Source organism: Hermetia illucens, chromosome 4 (genome assembly GCF_905115235.1).
Source record: "Hermetia illucens chromosome 4, iHerIll2.2.curated.20191125, whole genome shotgun sequence".
NCBI lineage: Eukaryota > Metazoa > Arthropoda > Insecta > Diptera > Stratiomyidae > Hermetia > Hermetia illucens.
The window spans coordinates 133,623,382-133,644,390 of record NC_051852.1 but is presented as its reverse complement, the minus strand read 5'-3'; the positions used below and the strand labels follow the sequence as shown (position 1 = coordinate 133,644,390).

Sequence of the window (21,009 nt, the reverse complement as noted above, 5' to 3'; positions counted from 1 at the left end):
TAGTTTAAATCATCCAATCCGAAGTATATTTCTAGTAAAATTAGGGTGAGCAATTTGAGGGTCCAAATGTAGTCTACAACGCGTTTGGGGCGGGTAGTTTGTGTGCTTCAAAGTGACTGTAAAGTCCGCTTTATTTGGTTTGAGTTCATGAATTATTTAGTTTTCGGAAATTAGACCTTGACCATGATATCAAATTTGAAAGCAAAAAATATATTATTAATTTGGTATTGTGGTTAGTTATTCATTAGAAGTCGAGAGATCAGTGGATTCTTCGTTTCAAAACAAAAGTGAATTAATCTGACCTTGTCTCACATATTCTCTGGGAAGAATTGTTTCTTGTCAATTAATTCTTGAAAATTACGTTCAAATTTAGGATCCTGTGAAGACTCCACATCAAATATGGTTTCCCAACCCTGAAGTTGTTATAAAAAAATTAAATAAAATAGTTTTTCACATTTCTTGAGTTCGTGCCCTGCCTACATGCATGGAATATCATCGCTAGACACTCATTGGAGATGATGCTGTTAATTTATTTCATGCGTCGCACAACAACAAGCTTTTAATTTCTTTTTTGGAGAGTTTAGAAAAAAAATTAATAGTTTCCGTTAGTTGGTTAGATCCGCGAACCGGTTTGGCAATACACTATTAGATGTTCATTATCAAGTTCGCAAAATCTATTCACCATGAAGAATACCATTCTAGAAAAAATTAACTTTTCTTTGTGATCAGTTCGAGTGATTTCAGAATGATGACATCACCACAGGCCGTGATGTCTCTTGAGAAACAAACTGGCATAAGCATTCTTAATATAAGTTGGAATGTAATGAACTAGCTCTCGCCAATTACTTCTAATAATAATGGTAATGCTTATTCTAACTAACACAAAGATTAGCTCAATATGTAGCGACAAATGCGATTTAGACTATGCATACTTGTTATATGGTGATCCATATATACATATGTAGTTAGATATAACTTTTCAGATACGTACTGAAATTATTACTACGGGATAGCTGGAAATATGTAGTAGTTCTTTGTTTATAAACACAGAAAAGTAGCAAAACCAATCATTTTACACGCCTTTTATTGCTTTTATAAACAAATTCTTTGTGCTATTTCAAGTATCAACACTTTTAGTTTAAATCATGTTTTCAGACACTTAGAAAAATTTTGAAAATTTCATCGATAAAAAAGGCGGGCCTCCACAGCATTCCAAGCAACTTTACGTAAATTGTAAAATTATCGAACTCCCAACTAGCAAAGATCAACATTGGGAATCAAAAAAAGTAACAAATTGCTACCATAAAACTTTGAAAACGTGCAAGTGGATAATCTGGTCGTATATTTAGGAGGCATTCAAAAATAAACCACACGAACGCCAAGTGGACCACGCTGGGGGCGAACATTAACATTTTACATATCTACGTATTGAAATTTTCGTGTTCCCTGAAAATTTTCCAATAAGTCGAAACATCGGGAAAAACTATTGGAAATGTTTCTTCATATTTTTGCTGAATTTTGAAATTAATGTTTAGAGTAGAATTCCTATTTGGTCTATTTATTGTTTTAATTAGAAATTCAGGAATGGGTTTCTCCATGTGAGTGTGCTATTTTGGTGAAATTGTATATTTCAGTTTCCACATTGCAGTTTTAATATCGAATTTTATGCGTTTTCAATTATGTTTTTGGAGGGTAGATTAAATATTTGAGATACGAAATTTACGGCCCTTTGTGGTTGAACGAAATTTTTCGTCGGACCGGTCACTAGGGAAAGAAGAATTTTGCCGAAGTTATCTAAGCTCGCTAAACGTTGAATTGGAACGTATTTAAAATTTTCAGCCCCTGATTTTATTTATTTTTTTCTCCAAGATTGAGATATTTTAAAAGTTTGTGGTAGGTATTATTAAACTACCAAACTGGTGTAAAGAACACCGTTTATAATTGTAATTATATGTATGTCTATGATTTGAACAGATAATTTTTTTATAGCTCCTTTCTTTTACATCCAACACCAATGCAGTTGCTTATCACTAGGACTGATAGAAGTTGGCATCAAAATATCAGTTTGAGATACTAAACTGAAATTATCATCTAGAGTAAATATTGGTCGCAATAGGTAGCGGTTTTGCATTCCATTTATAGTTATCTGTACTTTCGGCATGAATGATAATAATCGATCCAAATTCATGCCGTACTAATCTAATTATCCACCCACGTCAATCGCCAATATCCTTGAGTGCAACAGGCTACCTGAGGTTCAGCAAAAGGCATCTCGTTCGCCTGATAATGTCGAGACAAGTTTCTGGAGGATGAAATTTTAAAGCAGTTATTGTTCCAGTCCATACCACAGAGTAACAACCTTCAAAATGACAGCTTTAGCATCAGTTAAAGAAATTTTAAGTGACTGTGATCTCCTGGAACTGTGGTAAGAGGCCGCACGTAAAGTCCATCCCTGGATTTTGCTATCGCGCTACCGGCTGCCTTTCTTCACCTGATCAGTTTAAACATTCCGCAGTACAAAGTAGGCTGGTAGAGCTGCCTCGTCATGGATGCCAGACGCAAAGATACCGATATTTCATTTCGTTAGTATCGCTCACGATCCTTTCTTTAATACCTGTAGCGTGGGGCTTCCCGTTCGTGGCTATTTTATAAGTGGGAAGCATCGGAAATCATAATGTGGGGCTGTAACCCACTAAAACCATTTCCTATCACCTACTGTGACATTACATCGTGAAATGATTTAGAGTCTTACTGGCTTATTTCTATGGTGAGTGTCTTGTAGGCTTCCTTCCTTCGAAGTTTTTTCTGAATATAGCTTTTGGTGTTACTTACTATACTTTATCTTTCCAGTGTTTGGAACGTTTGAAGAAAAATCATTTCTTCTTAAAATATCGTTTCTGCTCGTAAGAGTCTCCTTAGAAATAACTTGTTGTATCCTTTTCCTAGCAAATCTCGAACATGCGGGGAGCACTTGTCCGTGGTATTCAGATATTCGGGAGAATAGGAGAAATAGTGGTATCAAGAAGATTATATACAGGAAATTCGTCTCCCGGCGCACTGCTTGAACCCGTATGATGGAAGAACAGCATTGTGCATTTTCGACCATGTTCAATCACTTACTGTTCAATTTCTCGCTACCTCTTACCTAACCCCAAAACTCAATTTGCTGCTGCATTATGTAGCCTTCTTGTGTGGCATCTGACGTGCCCGGCATGGCTACTCATCATTGACAGTTGGATATTTTCGCTATGTCGCTACCTACCTTTGTGAGCACCAACCCACCGTTCTTCTTTCGGATATATTGTGCCCGCTTTTTGAGCTTCCTTCACCCCTTCGGAACTGTAGTCATCCCGTTCCTTGTAATCCTGCAATCTTCGCATCTTCTAAGCCAATATGTCAATGGGTTTCATTGTGGCAACTACAAACGCTGCTTCATCTGATGTTGTTCGAAATGTGATCAGACAATGGATTGTCGGTAGTTTTCTCCTTAACAAGTTAACCAGCCATGGTACTGCGTATAGCGGAAGCGATGCACACTCTCGGGCTAACAGAGATTTCTCCGGCAGTTTAGATTCCTCAGTATTGGGCATCACTCTAATTAGTGCTGATACAATGTTCCCATCTTCTCTTTCTCATCAGGGTATCGATAATCGCTCGTATGCCTAAATAACCCAGGGTCCGTAGTCTGACTCTAGCGAGAGCTGGGAAATTGCAGAGGAACTGCCGGAGGTCCCTCCCTCCCTTTCTCTGCACCATCACTAATGCGAAGTGTAGGATATGCCGAGCCTGACGGCATGGTCCCCAATGGGCCAGTACCCCGTGCAGACGGCCCTAATCGTGTATGAATTTGCACGCACCTGGCATGGGAGCTTTCGCGGCTATGCTATAAGCCCGAAATACTCCTTGATTTGGCGCAAGCGACTAAATTTCGTCCTTGACAGTCACCAGCGAGGCACCGACTGTACCCGCTGAAAGCCTACCGCGAGCAGAGCCTCGCCTGGCCAATCCGTCAACCCACTCATTCTCCTCTATGTTCCTATTCCCGGGAACCCAGAGGAGGGTGACTTTGGGCGTGCTGCCCACTGTGCAGTGCGTTTCTGCACTGCCCCACCGGCTTGGAGGATGTCGTCGCTGAGTACAAGGTTTTAATGGCAGCTTGATTGTCGGTCAGAATGGCTATGTTACGCTTGGGGCTCGGGTTACGCTTCAGCCACTGACAGAATTCCAGTATCGCCAGTACTTCCGCTTGGAATGCACTGGGGAAACTTGGGAGAAAACCTCCGCACCAACTCCACAGACTATCTTTGATCCATCGGGGAAGAATGTTGTGTCATATCCTTGTAAGACACCGCCGGTCTTCCAACCTGCTCCGATTGGAAAGTCCACAGCAAAGTTTCTTGTGAAGTTCAGCTTGCGTGTGGCATGGTCCGTGAGGAATGCCCAGGTTTACCGACGTTCTTCGCCTAGGATGTTACTCTGGCGGTAAGGCTTTGCTGTCCAGCATCCAGATTCACGTAGTTTGAGGACACTGCAAGTTATAAAGTATTTAATGTGGAGGTCTAGGGGGAGGTGGTGCAGGCGTACATTGAGAGCATCTCTCGAGCGGGACTATAGAGCTCCAGTAGGACCTGCACATGCGGTTCTTTGAATCCTTTTAAGCTTCGTTCTATTGTACATTAGGTTCAAAGCTTGCCGCTATACAATAGAGCCATACGTTAGGATTGGACACATCACAGCAGTGAACTTCCAAAGAACCATCCTCGGCCGGAGACCCCATTGATTTGCAAAGGTTCTCTTCCAGGCATGGAAGATTAAGGAGGTCTTCTTAATTCTCAGTTCTATGTTCAATCTCCAATTTAGTTTTGCATCCAGGATTACACCCAGATACTTTACATTGGAGGAAAGAACTAATTTTTGTTCATTCAGCTGTAGTAGGTGGAATTCAGGACCCCTTGTCTTGATGGTAAATAGCAACAGTTCCGTTTGGGTTGGGTTTATGCCGAGTCGGCATCTTGCGGCCCATAGGTACATCTTTTGCAACGCTCCTTCCATGATGTTGCTCATAATGGACGGAAACATCCCTGACACTGATATCACCAAGTCCAAGAGATGGCGCCACCCTGGGGCGTGCCTTTGTTCACAGCTTTGGTCAAGTGGTTGCCACTCAGATCCGACTGGATTATCCTGGTACTCATCATGGATATAATCCTTTGCGTAAAATACTACTCCAATCCAATACTGGTTAAAGTTTCCTTAATAGCGTTGGTACTAACGTTGTTAAATGCTCCCTCTATATCCAAGAAGGCAGCTTTCTCTGGATTTGCCTTTGAGGTAGGCATGTTGGGACTTTGAGAAAGGTGTTGTCTTCATAGTCGCCCTTAAATGGATGTCCAGGACGCGCGCTAGGGTCTTCAACATGAAAGAGGTGAAGCTGATTGGTTGAAAGTCCTTCACGGACTCATGACCGCGCTTGCCCGCTTTCGGTGTGAAAACCACTCATGCGCGTCTCAATCGTTGTGGTACTTATCCTAAAGAGATACAGCTCCGGCAAATCTCAACAAGCTACTGCACAACTCCTTCCTGCTGTTTCTGTAGCATGACTGTCATTATACCATGTGGGCGATTTATATGTGGAGAAGTTGTTTATAGCCCAGCGGATCTTATCCTCGCTGATTACCGATGTACTATCAAATGGCTGGGCTGACCGCAAACCCTTCGAGCAAGGCGCTGACTCATAGTCCTCCTCGCTGATGGGTAAATCCATCTGAAGCAGAAGCACTAAGGTTTCACCTGAAGATTTCGTCCAGGAGTCTTCCGACTTTTTAAGAAAAGATGGACTCTTATGTTCTTTGGACAGAATCTTACTGTGCCTCGCGGAGTCACTGGTGCTTTCGATGTTCCGACAGTAGTCTAACCAAGACCGCCTCTTGGTGGAGGTTTTTTTCATTCCGCTCGTCAACAGTACCGGCCTTCTTATTCTTAGCAACCTTTCTGAAAATATGCGTGACCATCTGGTACTGGCTTTTGAGTAGGACACCAGTGGACATTCGCTTCTTAGTTTGTTTCCGTTAACCGACGTCCTTGTCATCTTGTTATTTGCTTTTGTAGTAATTGAGTCCATGTCTTAGTACCACGACTACTTCGGGAAGAATGTCCACCAGAATACCAGAATGTCCAGGCTAAGAGTCTTATTTGAAATTGAAGGTGTCCAGTGTTCGCATTAAAAAGACCAAACTCCCCTTTGGCCACGCCGCTCTCGGCGTATGCTGTTCCACCTTTATTTGGGGTCTTGTTAACACCTTCTCCAGTACAGGAAAGATAATCCCGGGTTGTTGCTGCTCATCCCCCCACCAGATTCACTTGCCCCTAACACATGACCAGCAGACAAGCAGCTCCTCGTCAGTTGGATGAGTTTACTCCCAGACATTTCATCTGCAAAAACTTTATATTAGAACGTGGGGTCAGTTTGTGTACCGATGCAACTATTGACGAGTACTAGAGAAGGTTCCAATCTGTACTTGTTGATTATGCTCAGCTTCAGATTTTGCGGGTCAAACAAGTGGAAAATTAGGTATAGACGAACTTGTTCCCACTTTCTTTGGTACAGGGACCTCTTCTATAGAGCTTAGCACCCAAGCATTTCATCACATAAAGGAGAAAACGGTATACGGTTTCGACCAGGGCAGGACAGTTCATCAGAGGCTGTATCATTTTAGGATTTAGGATCTTTTAATTCAAACCCCTTTCTTTTGTTTGTATGAGGAAGCGTTTAACATATACGAGTCGCTTCGGTCAGGTTGCTTGCAGAGCCAAAGTGAAGTAGCGTGTGATGAAGTTGCCTTTGCCTTGGATGAAACTGTAAGGCATTTTCGTTTTAATTTTTGAAATTCCAAGTGCAATAGGTCTAAGTCAGGAGATGTTCGTTGCTGACGTGAGAAACGGACGAAATGCCAATGGACTCGACCTACCTCCCGAGTTGACTAGCAAAGGGGCAAATAAGGACGTCTGGACGCTCATAATTTACCACGTTTGTCAGTTTTAGTTATATCTACCCATGTGGTTGTCCATTTACAGCATGCACATTTGAATAAGAAATATCACTTTACAGTAAGGCCAAATCAAAACTACCTCAAACTAATTTTATCCCCTAAAAGGTAATACAATTGATAATAGATGTTTTCTGTTATTTGTTATTTCTGTTATTATTATTATTATTATTAAAAGGTAATACAATTGATAATAGATGTTTTCTGTTATTTGCTTTTTTTCAATTCAATAACTAACGCATTTCTAGTATGACCGTGATTTGATTGAAATATAACAATTAAATTAAAATAAAGTTAGATTGGAGTTCAGCGAAGTTGTGACCCCTTTTAGATTTTTTCTCTCCCAACCTTCTAACGATTAACATTAGCAAACATTGCTCTCCCTTACAACTGCGCCCAAATGCAGAAATCATTCTCATTCGGTGTTAAATTTAATTAGAGCCGTGAGTTTCAAGAACTTATCTACAAGCGCACATGCACGCTGAAAAGGCATGCAAGGTTTTTGAAATGTTGCGTGACTCATTGCAATTTCTAGGGAAATCTTTGAATAGCCTCGCGTATGAATGGAATTCATTAATCTCACAATTAGAGACGAAATATTCATATAAGTTTACACGGAATAGTTGGTGGATGGATAGTGCTAAAAATATTGTTGACTGTGAACATGTTTTGTTGAGCAATGACCTTGAATGACATAATCTCAACTAGAATATGTGCGCGCTTCTGTGTTGGATCATAGTATTATTTATTGGGCTTATTTTATAGAATAATTACTTCAATTTAGTTGGAGCTGACATAGTGTTGGCGATGATATATTTGTTTGCATATTTGGTTTATTAACGGGGTATATGGATACTACAAACCCCTACGTTCGTGAGACATAGCGCGACAGTCACGCCTATGCTCCGTCGCTGTTGGTTTTTGGCAATATATGTCAGCTGTCCCCAAAACTATCCGAGAATTCTATGATTTTTCTCTATTGTTCTGCGTCAGGTGTTCCTGGGGCGACCCACTCAGGAGTTATGGTTATGCTGGATGGACTTTGGACTAAGAGTATCATTAAATATTAAAAACTTATTCCATAGTTATCTATTATGAATTACCACGCCATTGGATGAGTTCATTTTATTGTGGTAATTCTATACTCATAAATATAATGATCCGTTTGGCAAGTCGAAAACATCTCCACTTTCCTTGCCATAAATGATACAAATATAATTGTCCAAGTGCCCTACTTATAGTTTTTCGATCCCCAAGAAAAAATGAAAGCAAATTCGCTTGAAAAACACTTGCTATTGACAGACTGCCAATTACATTTTAACAAATTATTCACGAAGCCATTCATTCACGTTTCTTTGTAGTTTTTTAATTTTACCATATAACATTTTTGAGCACTTTCGCTGTGAATTTCCGCATGTGAAGATCGCATTGCATTTCACCGTTGCATTTAATTGTTTCCATGTACTTTTGGTTTTACCGCATTTTATTATAGTTTATTTAGACCTCTGATAGCAATAAAATGTTTTCTCGCAGCAATCTTTTTGGTTATTAAAATTTTATATTTAAAATTTCACTTTTCTTAGCTTGTTGAGGAGTTTTATTTTCATGAAAATTTGCAATGGTGCCAAAAATTTGCCAAGATATATTTTCAAGCAGATTTTTCTAAATTATATTCCACGGTGAATGATTTTTCGCAATTCAGTTTATGTACATATATTATGTATTTTGGACGTTTTAATTAAAATTTCAATTTTATTTTCTAAATATGGTTCAAATTGGTTTTTGGGGAAAAGTATCAAATGTAAATTTTAGTGCTTGAAATATCACAATCTCTTTTTCCTTTCTTTTGATTATTTTTCACAGACTCAAGCCCAAAATATAATTTAATTTAGGATTTATAATGTGAGAACAAAAGCATTTGCATTTTTAATTTTAAATATTTTATGGGTAGTAAATGTGATAAGGCTTGTTTTCATGGTCAGTTTGAATTCTTTTAAATAAATATTTTTTCATTTTGTGGCACATGTGGGCAGTTTGATGATTTAGAAAAAATGTCAATATTCTTATTTAGAGACGATGATTAAGTCAGGAAAATATTTGGGAGGTCAAATAGCAAATATTATCGCCGAATTCCTTACTTAGTCAAAACATTAGTTTGAAAAATATAAACAAAATTAGACTTAGAACTAGAAAATTGTCTGTGTCTAATAATTGAAATAATTGTTATGGTAGTATATAAGCGCACTAAAATGACAATTTTCTCCCTATATTAATGCTAATTACGAAAGAATCTAATTATTACCTTCAAATGGATGGTTACGAAACAATGCAACAATAGTGCAAAAAATTGTTAAAATGACTCAATCATTGGATCATTTAAATCTCTATTGGTATGCAAAACAGCGACGGAAATTGCGAACCAAGGAAGTATGGAGCCCGTGAGGTTCAGCTACCAATTACATTTTTTAGCGTTCGCCACTATGCATAGTGACTATTGGTATTTAGTTATGGCGTTGAATTGATGGTTGTGGCGCCGGTTTTATACGCTATATTGGATAAATAAAAAACTTTTTTACAGTTATACTAATCCAGGGTGCGCTATAAAATTTGAGCAACTTCGGTATGTATACCAAAGATGGTCTCTAGTCGGATTGGGGGAAGGGGAGTAACATATACGAATATCAGAATTTATATGTAGGAAGGTGCAAAATTGCACCCCCTTTTTTCATCGAAAATAGTATCAAATGAAAGATCTCGATTAGTACTTTACAAAGCCGGTTTAAGTTTTGACATTCGTTGGTAAGGTGGGGTATGCGGGGACTTGAAGTGATCATTTCTTCAACGTACCCATTCTCAAAAATTACCCTCCTGAAAAAAACTGGAAAAAAATCATGAAGCTGATATCCAGGTCTCAATATACCATCCATACCGGTATCTACTCAAATTAAGTTAATAATAGTATATTGCTACATTTTGGACAAATTGATTGGAAGGCCCCTTAATTTTATTCTGGAGACATGCAGTAATATAGACTATATTATGAAGCATGATATTCCAAAGTTTAGTCAAAATCGTACTTTTACTGATAAAGTTACAGTAGCTCAAAACTGTCCCTTCCGTATAAATTGACTGCAACCCAAAACACTGAAAAACAATATCACACTGAAGTGAGCAGTTTCACATGCTAAACGCGTACACATCACTTCCTACCTACAAGTGGAACAGTCTTACACTCAAATATACTTACACAAGAAATACACAAAATCATTCATATCTTCCGGTTTCCGAATTTTTTTATAATATGATTCTCCCTGAATCCATAAACTCTCTTTGCTTTTAATATTTCATTTCTTCTGACGCTATTGTTGTGCTATTGCTGTCTCAATGAGCAATTAGATGTAATATGGAGGACAATGAGTGGAAAAGTTTATAGTTGTCGAAAGGGCTTTACATTCAATTCAACAATGGACTTCCGAATTCACATTGTGTGATTAAACTGTGGAAGAATAGATTGGACCAACTGAGTTGGAGGTGGTATATAGTTTTGCTGCTGACGAACAGACGAGCAAAACCACAGAAATATCGAGCAGTATTGGTTTGATTTTTGTCACATTTGAATCTCGTCTTAAGCTGGATTGTTGTGCCTCAATCGTTCCCGAAAGAATCAAATAGAATTGAGTTTAGTTTTCTCGTTTGATGTTCATACCGATACAAGCAAAATTGCACCAAGAGATCGGTAATCATTTTGAACGAATTATTGTGAGTGCTGAAAAATTTCAAACGCTTTCCATATAATTTTCATATACCAGGGATAGCGAAAGAAATAAGGTTTGCTCGGATAAGAACATTAGCGTGATGCCCCTTGGGGCCGCCATTTTTACTTCATCTGTCGGCCGGGCGCAATAAGGGTACTGGTTTTTCTGATGTTCTTTCCAGCTGTCCTGATGGCCGAATCGTTTTTCAGTCGATCATTGGCCAACTGAACAATCCAACCTGGATCACATGCACGTTTCGGCTGCCAGTTAACTGTAGACTGTTCAGGCGTAATTGACAGGCCTGCCGGATTGTGGATGACAGGGATTATGATTATTTAGGGGGCCCAAACAAGGTCATCGGCTATTTATTTTGATTTGACGCGTTGGGCTTTATCGACAGTACGGTCATCCAGATCGAAGGGATAATAGTTTGGAGTTGTGTGCAAGGTAGAAAATGAAGTCCCCAATGAAACGTTTGTTAAAATGGGGGTGAAAATTGCAATGAATTATTAATACGCATTTCCAACATTTTTCGACGATACCTCTTGTGCAGCCCAGTGAGGGAAGACACGATTAAGTACAATGATGTTCTTCCACTTTTACAGGCGTAAGTCACGTCGGCTGCAGCTGAACCACGTTAGCATTGGAGCTAGTGAGAGGGCGCATTTCTGCGGTTCATCTATATGTCTTACATGGTACAGTACACCTTTGTTCCGCTTGAAAATGTTGACTAGGATCGTTCTCGCTACCAGTGGCGGTTCTTAAAGCGCTACAGATCCCGTAAGCCCGTAGGTATTAAACCAAGCTCAAGTGCTTCGTTTCCTGCAAGCTGCAAGCATTTAATAGCCGGCTTGAAGACGATTGTGTATGTACCGAATGTGCCTTTGACAGTTTCTCTTTCCCTATGGTTTGTTGTTTATTACCAAGATCGTTTCCATTTTATATCTTCCCCACTCTTACTACTACGTCCGTCATAAAAAACTTTCTTCGTCTTCTAGCACTCCACATTTTCTGAGTGCTTTGTTGTAATAATTCCATCCAAGTTATCTGTAAAGCCGACAATTCTAGCCTCTCCTAGGGCGGGGAGCACAACCACTCACAGCATTATACCTTACATTACAGTTTAAATTAGAGATTTCAATATGTCCCCTTTGTCAATATACTCAATGGTACCCTCGTTTGTTTTATCTCAGAGAGTTCTTTTTAGAGGCAATTCTCAACCGAACTGGTCTCTTATCCAGGAAAACTTATTTTAGTGGATATACCAATGTCCAACCTCAATGCAACACAATGTCGGTTAGAGTTCACAGCAGAGTGGGGATCGAAAACCACATCGGCGCTCTCCTAGGTAATCGCCGCTTTTAGCGATGGATAGTGGGCTTTCATTTACTATAACCTGTCCATCATCATAAGGAAGTGCCCCACAAGCAAATCGAGTGATATAGTACTAAACCTAGATCTTGGATCATTAAGTTTGGGAACCTACACCAACTTTTGCCTCTTCTGCTGAATAGGAAGTATTCCTTTTTTATGCACAGTCCGATGGTTTTGGGGATTAGATGGCTGAAAATGCCATCTCAACTTGGAGTCTTATTTTAGCCGATTCTGTAACCTATTTTCTGTAGTTCCTTCTCAGTGATTGGAACTGTGGGAGTGGTGAAAATTTCTTTGAGAAAACGCGGTAATATTATCTGCTGTGAACTCTTTTCTCTCAGTTTTTTTAAAACGACCCTCTAAGTCACACTCTAAGGATTAATGTCACCGTCCCCGCATAGATGCAACTGCCTGTTCAGTTCCTGATGGTTGTTGCTACTGGTTTTTGCTTGAAGGTGAAATATGGAGCTCGCAACATCGTGATTTCAAAACTTTATGGGTAATAATATTTTCTAATGGCGAGCCTGTGTTTGGATGGCTCAAGGGGTTAGAACGCTGGGCTGTCGTAGTGGAAAGTCACGGTTCAAATCTCTCTGGTGGCAGACGGATTTGTTATCTTGACTGGATGTTGGATACCAGTCGACTCATCTGTGAATGAGTACCTGAGTCAATAATAATCTCGCGCGAGCGCAATGCTGACCACATTGCCTCCTACAGTGTACTCTAGTGTACCGTTACGTCTTGAATGAACTGGTCTGACTTTTCTAGCTAACATGTCGTTAACGAGAGCAGCTCCTGCATTGACTCTAGGCCTGTTCTTCGGTATGTATAGAAGGCCTAAATATTTGCGGATACTACGCCTAAGATGATGCTTAACCAACTCGGGTCATCATAGTTGGATAGGGGTATGTTTAGGTATATGTTTTTTCTTTTGGGTTTGATTTGAAGATTAAAACACATGGAATTATTTATGATAATTTTAAAGAAGTAGATATCTTTTACTTTCTAACTTGCAAAATGAATCCAAATTAAAATAGGATCTATTGTACACATATTTCCATGGTTCTGTGTTTGGAGCTATAAACCGTCATGTATGCAGGACATCGGTATATGTTGAGTAAAAGGTAGTCCTCATTTGTGCAAAAGGGGCGATACCATTTTCTTCACTGAATATAACCACGCCAGCCTTTGCCGAAATCTTCCTTGCTTTTAGTTGTAAAGGGATGGAGTGATAGGGAGTAAAAACTATCTACTTAAATCAAGGGTCCGTTTTCAGAAACAACTTAGGTGAATAATTTGAAAAAGAAAATATTCTTCATCTGCTCAAGTTCACCGTCGAATAACAAAGGATCATAATAAGGAACACGGTACTGAAAAGTTTGGTGGAATTCATACCATTGTTATCTAAGTTGAAGTGGATCAAAGTAGACTTTTTCCGTGTAAACTTAAAAGCAATCAAAGTGAATAAGTCTGATATACTAAATAAATATATATTACGAGCTATATACAGATGAAACTGCCTTGCATCCAAACATTCTTAGGTGAGAAGTCCATAGAGCATTTCGTACCTGAAACGACGAGCTTCCACTTTCTGACTTTTTTAATTTGAATAAGGTGGATGAAGAAGTGAGACTCAAATTTTGTTACAGGGAAATTGTAGTTCTGCGGACAATTTCGCTTCACTTTTGCTTCCAATCATTGGGAGGGTATTTTACTGTGAGCAGAAATACGTAATTATTAAAACGATAAGATTTGTTTTATGATTTTGTTCGGAAAAAATAATGGAGGTCCTCTAATTTACAACGAATTTTGAATCATCCCAGCTTTTCCTCATCCATCTTTCCTCTTCTATTCCGATCAGTTTATAGGGATAGGAGCAAATTCCTTAATTTATTAGTCATCGAAATTAAAACCTACCTAAATTTTCATGAAGATATCATAATTACTACAACTTTGAGATCGTCAAAATAACCCAAATTGCCTAATTTGGGCGATTATAATATGGAAGACGCAAAACTATTACTTTTCTATGAACAGCATAGAAATGAGACCGGAGGATACACCTTTGATACGAGCAATGAATTTCAATTGCCCGTAAAAATTTCCATAGAAGTTTTACTTGAAATAACTGCTTTAAAACGATTTAGCACTGCTTTGCTGAATGTTATAGATTTCATGTAAATTTTATTGATTGCTATAAAACAGAAAACAGAGTAAATTGTCGATGCAAGTGAAAGTACTCACTTTCAGCAGAATGCAGTGGCGATCGTTTACATATGCATTTTCCCGCAGTATCTGCAAGTTTAATTCCTTTTAAAAGAAATCTTTATAGAGATTTAATTGGAAAATTTTATTAAAGTAAGAAAGATTTAAAATTTTAACTGTCTACAAAGTTTTACCGGAAGTTATAGATGCGAATATCTTAATATATCCATATAACTGAAAATTCACTGAACTATATTTACGGTACTTACGTTTTAAATGCAGACCTAAATGCAACATGTTTTCAAACCTTAATAAACCACCGAAAAATCAAACGTGGGGATAGAAAATTTGGCTCGATTTGTCTAGGTTTGCAAGCGCTTGCAACCTATTCGATCTGGTGTCGATTTCTGTCGTACATGCTTGCCTGTTCCTAACACATTAAAGCACTTGCAAGTGCGTCGATGGCAATGATTATTCCCCAAAATCAAGCCAGACGTTTGCGGAGATTTGCGACAAGTGCCAATCGTCAGGACCCGGCATGAAAATGAAAAGCGTGCCAACGTCGAAGCTTTGATACAGTCCTTTTGGGGAAAAAAGAGATGCTGTGCCACGGAGAGACCAGGGGATTTCTCAAGAAGGAATTTCGTTATGTCGAACGTTTTTTGTAGAAATCAACTCAAATTAAGGCAGTAGGCAATATTCTCATTGCTATTTCGAGCCACATTTTTTTGCTGCACCTATCTCTGGATTGATAAATCGTATTATCCATAAAGCGAAAAATTTACCCCTGATTGGTGAGTCCTAATTGGTGACATAATATCGTTTTTTTTTTCCGTTCTGGATCTCCTTTAGACTAGACGTAAAACTCGCTTTGTTGCCTATGAGTTGCACAGCACAGTGTAGTAAAGCAATAGCAGGGACCCTTTTTTTTGGAAGCCCAATCGAAATTTGAAGTACGTAAGCAAGCATCAGGAGTATGCAATATCGATATGATCTCCAATCCCCAATAACATGTAATGAGACACTGCCGGTTACAAAGACTGCAAGAGGTGAGGGCTTCCTTCCACTATTACTTTATTGGTGGACTCACATTTACGGATGCTAGAAAAGAACTGATTGATACCAGTTTCTCTTCTGTATTTAAACTAACAATTCAAAATATAGAATTAGATCTCTTCCTTTATGCATCCTCATTAATATCTGTGCCGCCTTTGAGTTCAAACGTACTAGAAATCATTCACACCGCATTCTCAATGCAAAGTTATGAGGAGCAAAATTGAAAGAATGAGGTTATCCTTATTCGGGGAATAAAAGTGAAGTGTTGGAATAGGTTTTTTTTTATAGGTTTTCACTTATCAAACCTAACAAACAATTGACCCCATGTTGGGCGCCATTTCTAATAAGTCAATTCATAGCGAATGAAGGCGCTTTCTTTCATTCGCTAATTCTCGACAGGAACGTGGCTATATTCGGAGGATTTTAATTATTTTTCTTTCTTTCTTCGTGGGACACTTGGAGAGACAAGGTGCTCCACAGGTCCGTCATTGATGTCATAATAGAGCCTTCCTTCTTGAAATTAGTTGTCAATAATTGTAGCGAGATAGGCGGGGGCATCAACCGTCGCTAGAGAGTTCCGTAATAAGTTTCAACTAGACAAACTGCATGCATTTCCCATATCCAGGGTCACCATTGCGCAAGAAACATGCATGTCCATGAATTGCACTTCCAACCAAACCATTAATCAAATTGGTCGATCTGGCTTGGGGAATCTATACTGCCGAATTGGAAATGCATTTTTTTTCCCACCGAATTGGCAGTTTCTGTACCCCGTCGTCATAAAATTTTTTTGGACGTTCTTGAACTCACTGGCACCTCAGCTGCTGCGTCGTCGTCAAATCGCTTTCTTCTAGCCGTTTCTTTTAGTGGCCCAAAAATATGAAAATCACAAGGAGACAAGTCCGGACTGTAGCGGGAATGCCCTAAGGTTTTGCAGCCAAAGGAGTTCAGTTTTTGTTTCACTACGTTGGCTGCGTGAGACCTTGCGTTATCATGAAGAAGAATTATCGCTGAAATGGCAATTTCCGGCATCCAGCATTCCGCAGTAATACTGTGAAAATCGAGATGAATAAAACTTTTTTGATACAAATAGTTGCCATTACATTACCGGCTGACAATCTTGCCTTGGCCTTCACTGGCGCCCTATCGTCCTCTTCTTCTACTTCACACTGGCCTGTTTCGATTTGGGTGGGTGATGGTGCATCGAAGTTTCGTCACAGGTGACGATTCTATCCAAAAACGTGTCTCCCGTTTGCCGGAATAATCCGAACAGCCGCTGAGGCACTTCCAATCGGTACCGCTTATTGCTTTCGATAGGAGACGTGGCAACCATCTAGCCAGAGAATTTTCTAAATTCGAAGTCATCTGCCGCGATTTTTTTGGGCACTTGCCTGGCTTATGGTGACTTCCTCAACGATTTCGAAAAGAGGTATTTATTGATTTTGCTTTATGAGTTTGCGGATCGCCTGGACGTTTTCCGCGGTAACACTCGTCCTTGGGCGGCGATCGTCGCTCAAATTTTCGGCTTGATGCCTCCCTTCGTACAATTCCGTACAGAAATTATATCCACGCACCCGGGTCTTTGAAAGGGTATTTTTTACGCGGGTGCAAGCGCCCCAAAATTTTAGTTGGATTCACTCACTCCCTTTCTGGCCAAAAACTTAATAATGGTTCTTTACTCTAAGATCAGTCCCGTTTTTATTTGATCGTACTTAAAGCTAAGTGAAATACGGTGGAAAAATCTTAATTACTCGCCGTGCTGTCTATACGTATAACAGGTTTTTCATCATATTCGAACCATTAAACGAGACTCTAGGAACGTATCGTTTCACAAATGATGTGGAGTGCAGCTGTCTTAGCACAATAGATTGAGAAAGCTTGTAATTCGTTTACTTTCATGAATAAACGTTTAAAGATAGCAAAAGTATCTGCACAAATATTCATGACTCAACCGGTATTCGAATCTATGATAATCAGACCATTGTATATGAAGTGCAGTGAAAATACTCGTTGCAAATTAGAATTTATTTAGTATATACATATATTAAATATCATTATTATATATCATTTCTTATGTATTTGAGATAATTATAAGGGTAGAAATATAGTACCATCCTATAGCTGTTCGCTCTCGGCTATTCAGTAGTATTTGGATCAAAGTGGGGTCATGAAAATGATGAAGTCTTGATGTATGTAAATCATTGCATTAAACGCCACTTTTAAGTTGTTATTTACGAAATCATCATTTCTTTTATTCAGAAGGGTTAAACCATTGATTCGAGTTAAGGCACTAGTTTCCATTCATGGCTAGAATCCCAATCCCGCATTAGTAGAAATAGCACGACAAATTATCGTTGATGAATGCTTTGCTCTCATTTTTCAAATATACCCTTACCACCCTTATTTTATCATTACATCAATTAGTTAATTGTCAGCGGTACAATCTAACAGCTATTCACCTTTACAATTATAGCTTCCCTCAAAAACCTTGGCGACCGAACAGCCAACCTTTTCAGCCGAAAGAAGGATGAAGCCGAGAAATTGGCTCAGCAAAAAGCCGAAAATGCACAGAAGATGGCTGAAGAGCAAGCGCGAAAAGCAGCTGAATCTCTAAACCAAACCAAGAATGAGGCGGAGAATCTTGCAGCAAGTACCGGTAAATACTGCAATCATAAATTTAGTATCCGTTCAAGTAGCGAAACTGAAATTTTTTCCTTTTAGCTCAAGAAGCTGCACAGATGGCAGGTGATGAACTAAACAAAGCCGGACAGGCAGTTGATCGTGGTGTAAACCAAGCGGCTCAAGCTATTGACAACACAAAGAAAACAGTTGACAATACCGTCAACCAAGTCTCAACAACAATTGATCAGACTAAACAACACGCTGCACAGATAGCTGATAACGCAGCCCGGGTAAGTTTTTGTATCCTTTTTGCATTTGCGGTTGGAGAAAAAAACACTCACTACTTGATTGTTAACGCTATAAATAATCCTTTTGTGTAGGCCGCAGCAACTGCTGTTGATCAAACCAAAAAGGCAGCCAATGAGGCAGTTAACAAAACAGTTCAAGCTGCTGAGCAACAAATTGACACCCGTATGAAGCAAGCAGAGAACACCATCGACGGAGCCATGAAAGCCACCAGTGATGCCGTCGATCATAAGATGTCCGAAGCCAATCAATATGTTGATGGAAAGCGCCAGGAACTTGAAAAGGTAAAGTTAACTTATTCCTAGTCCGCCTTTCAGCTGTAACTTCACCCATTACTTTTCCAGACTGTCCACGACTCAGCAGTCACTGCCCAGGACTCTGCAGCTGGGGCAGCAACAAACCTTCTAGGCAAACTCCATCTTGGAAATCAATAAATCAGAAATCAGACCATTTGGAGTAGCAATGGAACTTTCCATCCGTGAAAAACAAAAATAATCCTTTATCCTTTGGAAAAAATTGCCAAGAAATTAATTGAGCTGAAATAGATCGTCGAAAGCACGTGACTGCAATTTTAAAATATTCCTAGTCTAGATACAATCTAGCATCAAAGCTTGCATCTAAAACACTAAACTGGATCACCGTTGATAGTTTTCACACAAACAAAATTTTAGGCGAATCACGGTAGAATCACGACACATCATACGAACCTAACACTGTCCATGAACAACCTTTTAATTTGGATAAATTGATCCCTGCAAGAAGATAGAAACTAAGACGCTTTGCCTTATGCTCGGAAAATAGAACAAAAGAACAAATGAAGAGGCTGTAAAGGCCTAAACTGACTAACTCTACTCTATGGAAACTTTTTATTAAATTTATTTTATATCGAACAATAACAAGATATATTTTATGCGTTGCCTCTTAGCAGCCTAATATATATATTTTTGTACAAAGAAATGTGAAAAAAGGTTTAAGGAGAGATCAGTTCTTTCTTAGGATTCACACGTAGATAACAGTAGAAAACAAGGAAACAACTTACTGAGAATTTAGTGTTTTTAGGTGTGTTTATCACCTTTGAGCATCAAAGATGAATAAAATAGGCAATCAGAGTTATTGAGAAAATATGTACTAGTTGGACCCAGTTAATGCGTTAGTTACTTGTATTTGTTTGAAATGAAACAGGAAAAAAAATTCTTTGCACAATATTATGAATCAACTTATATATAAATTTATATATTATTTCTCGTTTGTATTATAATTCTTTTGTTATAATTCTTAGATCGTAATTTATTTGTATGCTCTTTTACGTAAAAGTAAATAAAGAATAGCGTTTGCTGTTGAATCGTTGTTTGAGTGCGAGGAAGATAAACGACATTTTTGTTACCAATTGAGATGGTCAATACTGAGTCCACGCCTCTAGTGAGATTGGGTCGGGTTATCAGGAGTGAGGAAAGCTACTATAAGACAGGTGTCTTATATTTTCAAGCAATTCACGGTGTAGGAGATATTTTTCATAGATTGACTGCACAATTTGGTAATCAGTTACTGGCAAAAACTCCTGTGATTTCGGGGAAGGCGAGTGAAAAGGCTGTCCGAGTTGTACAAGGTCAACTAAGAAGTTAGAAGTTTCCAAAAATCCTGAAGAGATCCGCAAATTGACCGTCAAGATCTGCCGCAAATACTGTAGCTCTACAGTAGTGGACCATTGTCACACGCGGCATTTGCTTCGGGAATGTGTGTGGGGGGGGCCTTAGGGACGAGTCAATTCCTTCCACGTCACTAAAGTATAAAATAGGGAATATCGTTTGAGGTTTTACTGTCTGTGTCAACACGCTTACTGGGCAGGACGGTCAACTGAAACTGTTCTGTGTCAGCTGACGGATGTACTATGGAATGCCATAAAAACAAAAGAAATAGCACGCTGTGCATTTTTGGATATCGAAGGAGCATTCGACAACACATCGCACACAGAGATACAAGATGCCCTGAGCCACAAGGGAGTGGGGCTTTCTGGATGGGCAAAATGCTAGAGAGTAGGCAAATAGAAGTACCGACATTGTCATGAATACTATTCAAGGTTGTCCGCAGGCGGGGTACTATCGCCGCTTATGTGGAGTATGGTAGTGGACGAGCTCCAGGACGTGTTAATAAATACTGGAATAGAGGTGCAGGGTTACGCGGACAATATTGTTTTAATTTGTAGGGGCAAATATGAGGATACCTTATGTGATAGAATCCAAACTGGACTAAGAGTTACTAGAAGAACCAAGAAGGTGGGGCTGCGTATCAATTCAGCCAAAACCACCATAGTACCGTTCACTAGGAAACATAAGCTTGATCACCTAAGAGCCATACGGTTAAATGACATGGGGGTGCAACGAGAAACAGAATTCAAATATCTGGGAATTACGTTAGATCAAAAATTACTCTGGAAGACGCATGTCGGAAACACTTGTCGGGAAGCTACGAGGGGGTTGATGACTTGTAAATCCATAGCAGGAAAAAAATGGGGCTGCACCCCGAAAATACTGCTTTGGATATACACTGCAATAGTAAGGCCAATGATTACCTATGGGCGGTAATCTGGGCAGAAAGAACTGAATTTAGCACACAGGCCAGGTAGTTGCACCAACTCCAAAGACTGG

At 39.3% G+C, this 21,009-nt stretch overlaps 1 protein-coding gene across 4 annotated transcripts in view; it reads left to right on the top strand.

Moving 5' to 3' along the window:
- The window catches only part of LOC119653605 (embryonic protein DC-8), a 58,048-nt gene extending 38,342 nt beyond the window's left edge, over positions 1-19,706 (top strand). For all 4 annotated transcript variants that reach the window (XM_038058365.1, XM_038058363.1, XM_038058362.1 and 1 more), the window contains 4 exons: positions 17,910-18,092; positions 18,158-18,348; positions 18,439-18,648; positions 18,709-19,706. In XM_038058365.1, the coding sequence (XP_037914293.1) occupies positions 17,910-18,092; positions 18,158-18,348; positions 18,439-18,648; positions 18,709-18,798 (674 nt within the window). In that variant the 3' untranslated portion in view covers positions 18,799-19,706. The remainder of the gene's footprint in view (positions 1-17,909; positions 18,093-18,157; positions 18,349-18,438; positions 18,649-18,708) is intronic.
- Positions 19,707-21,009: the final 1,303 nt, after the last annotated feature.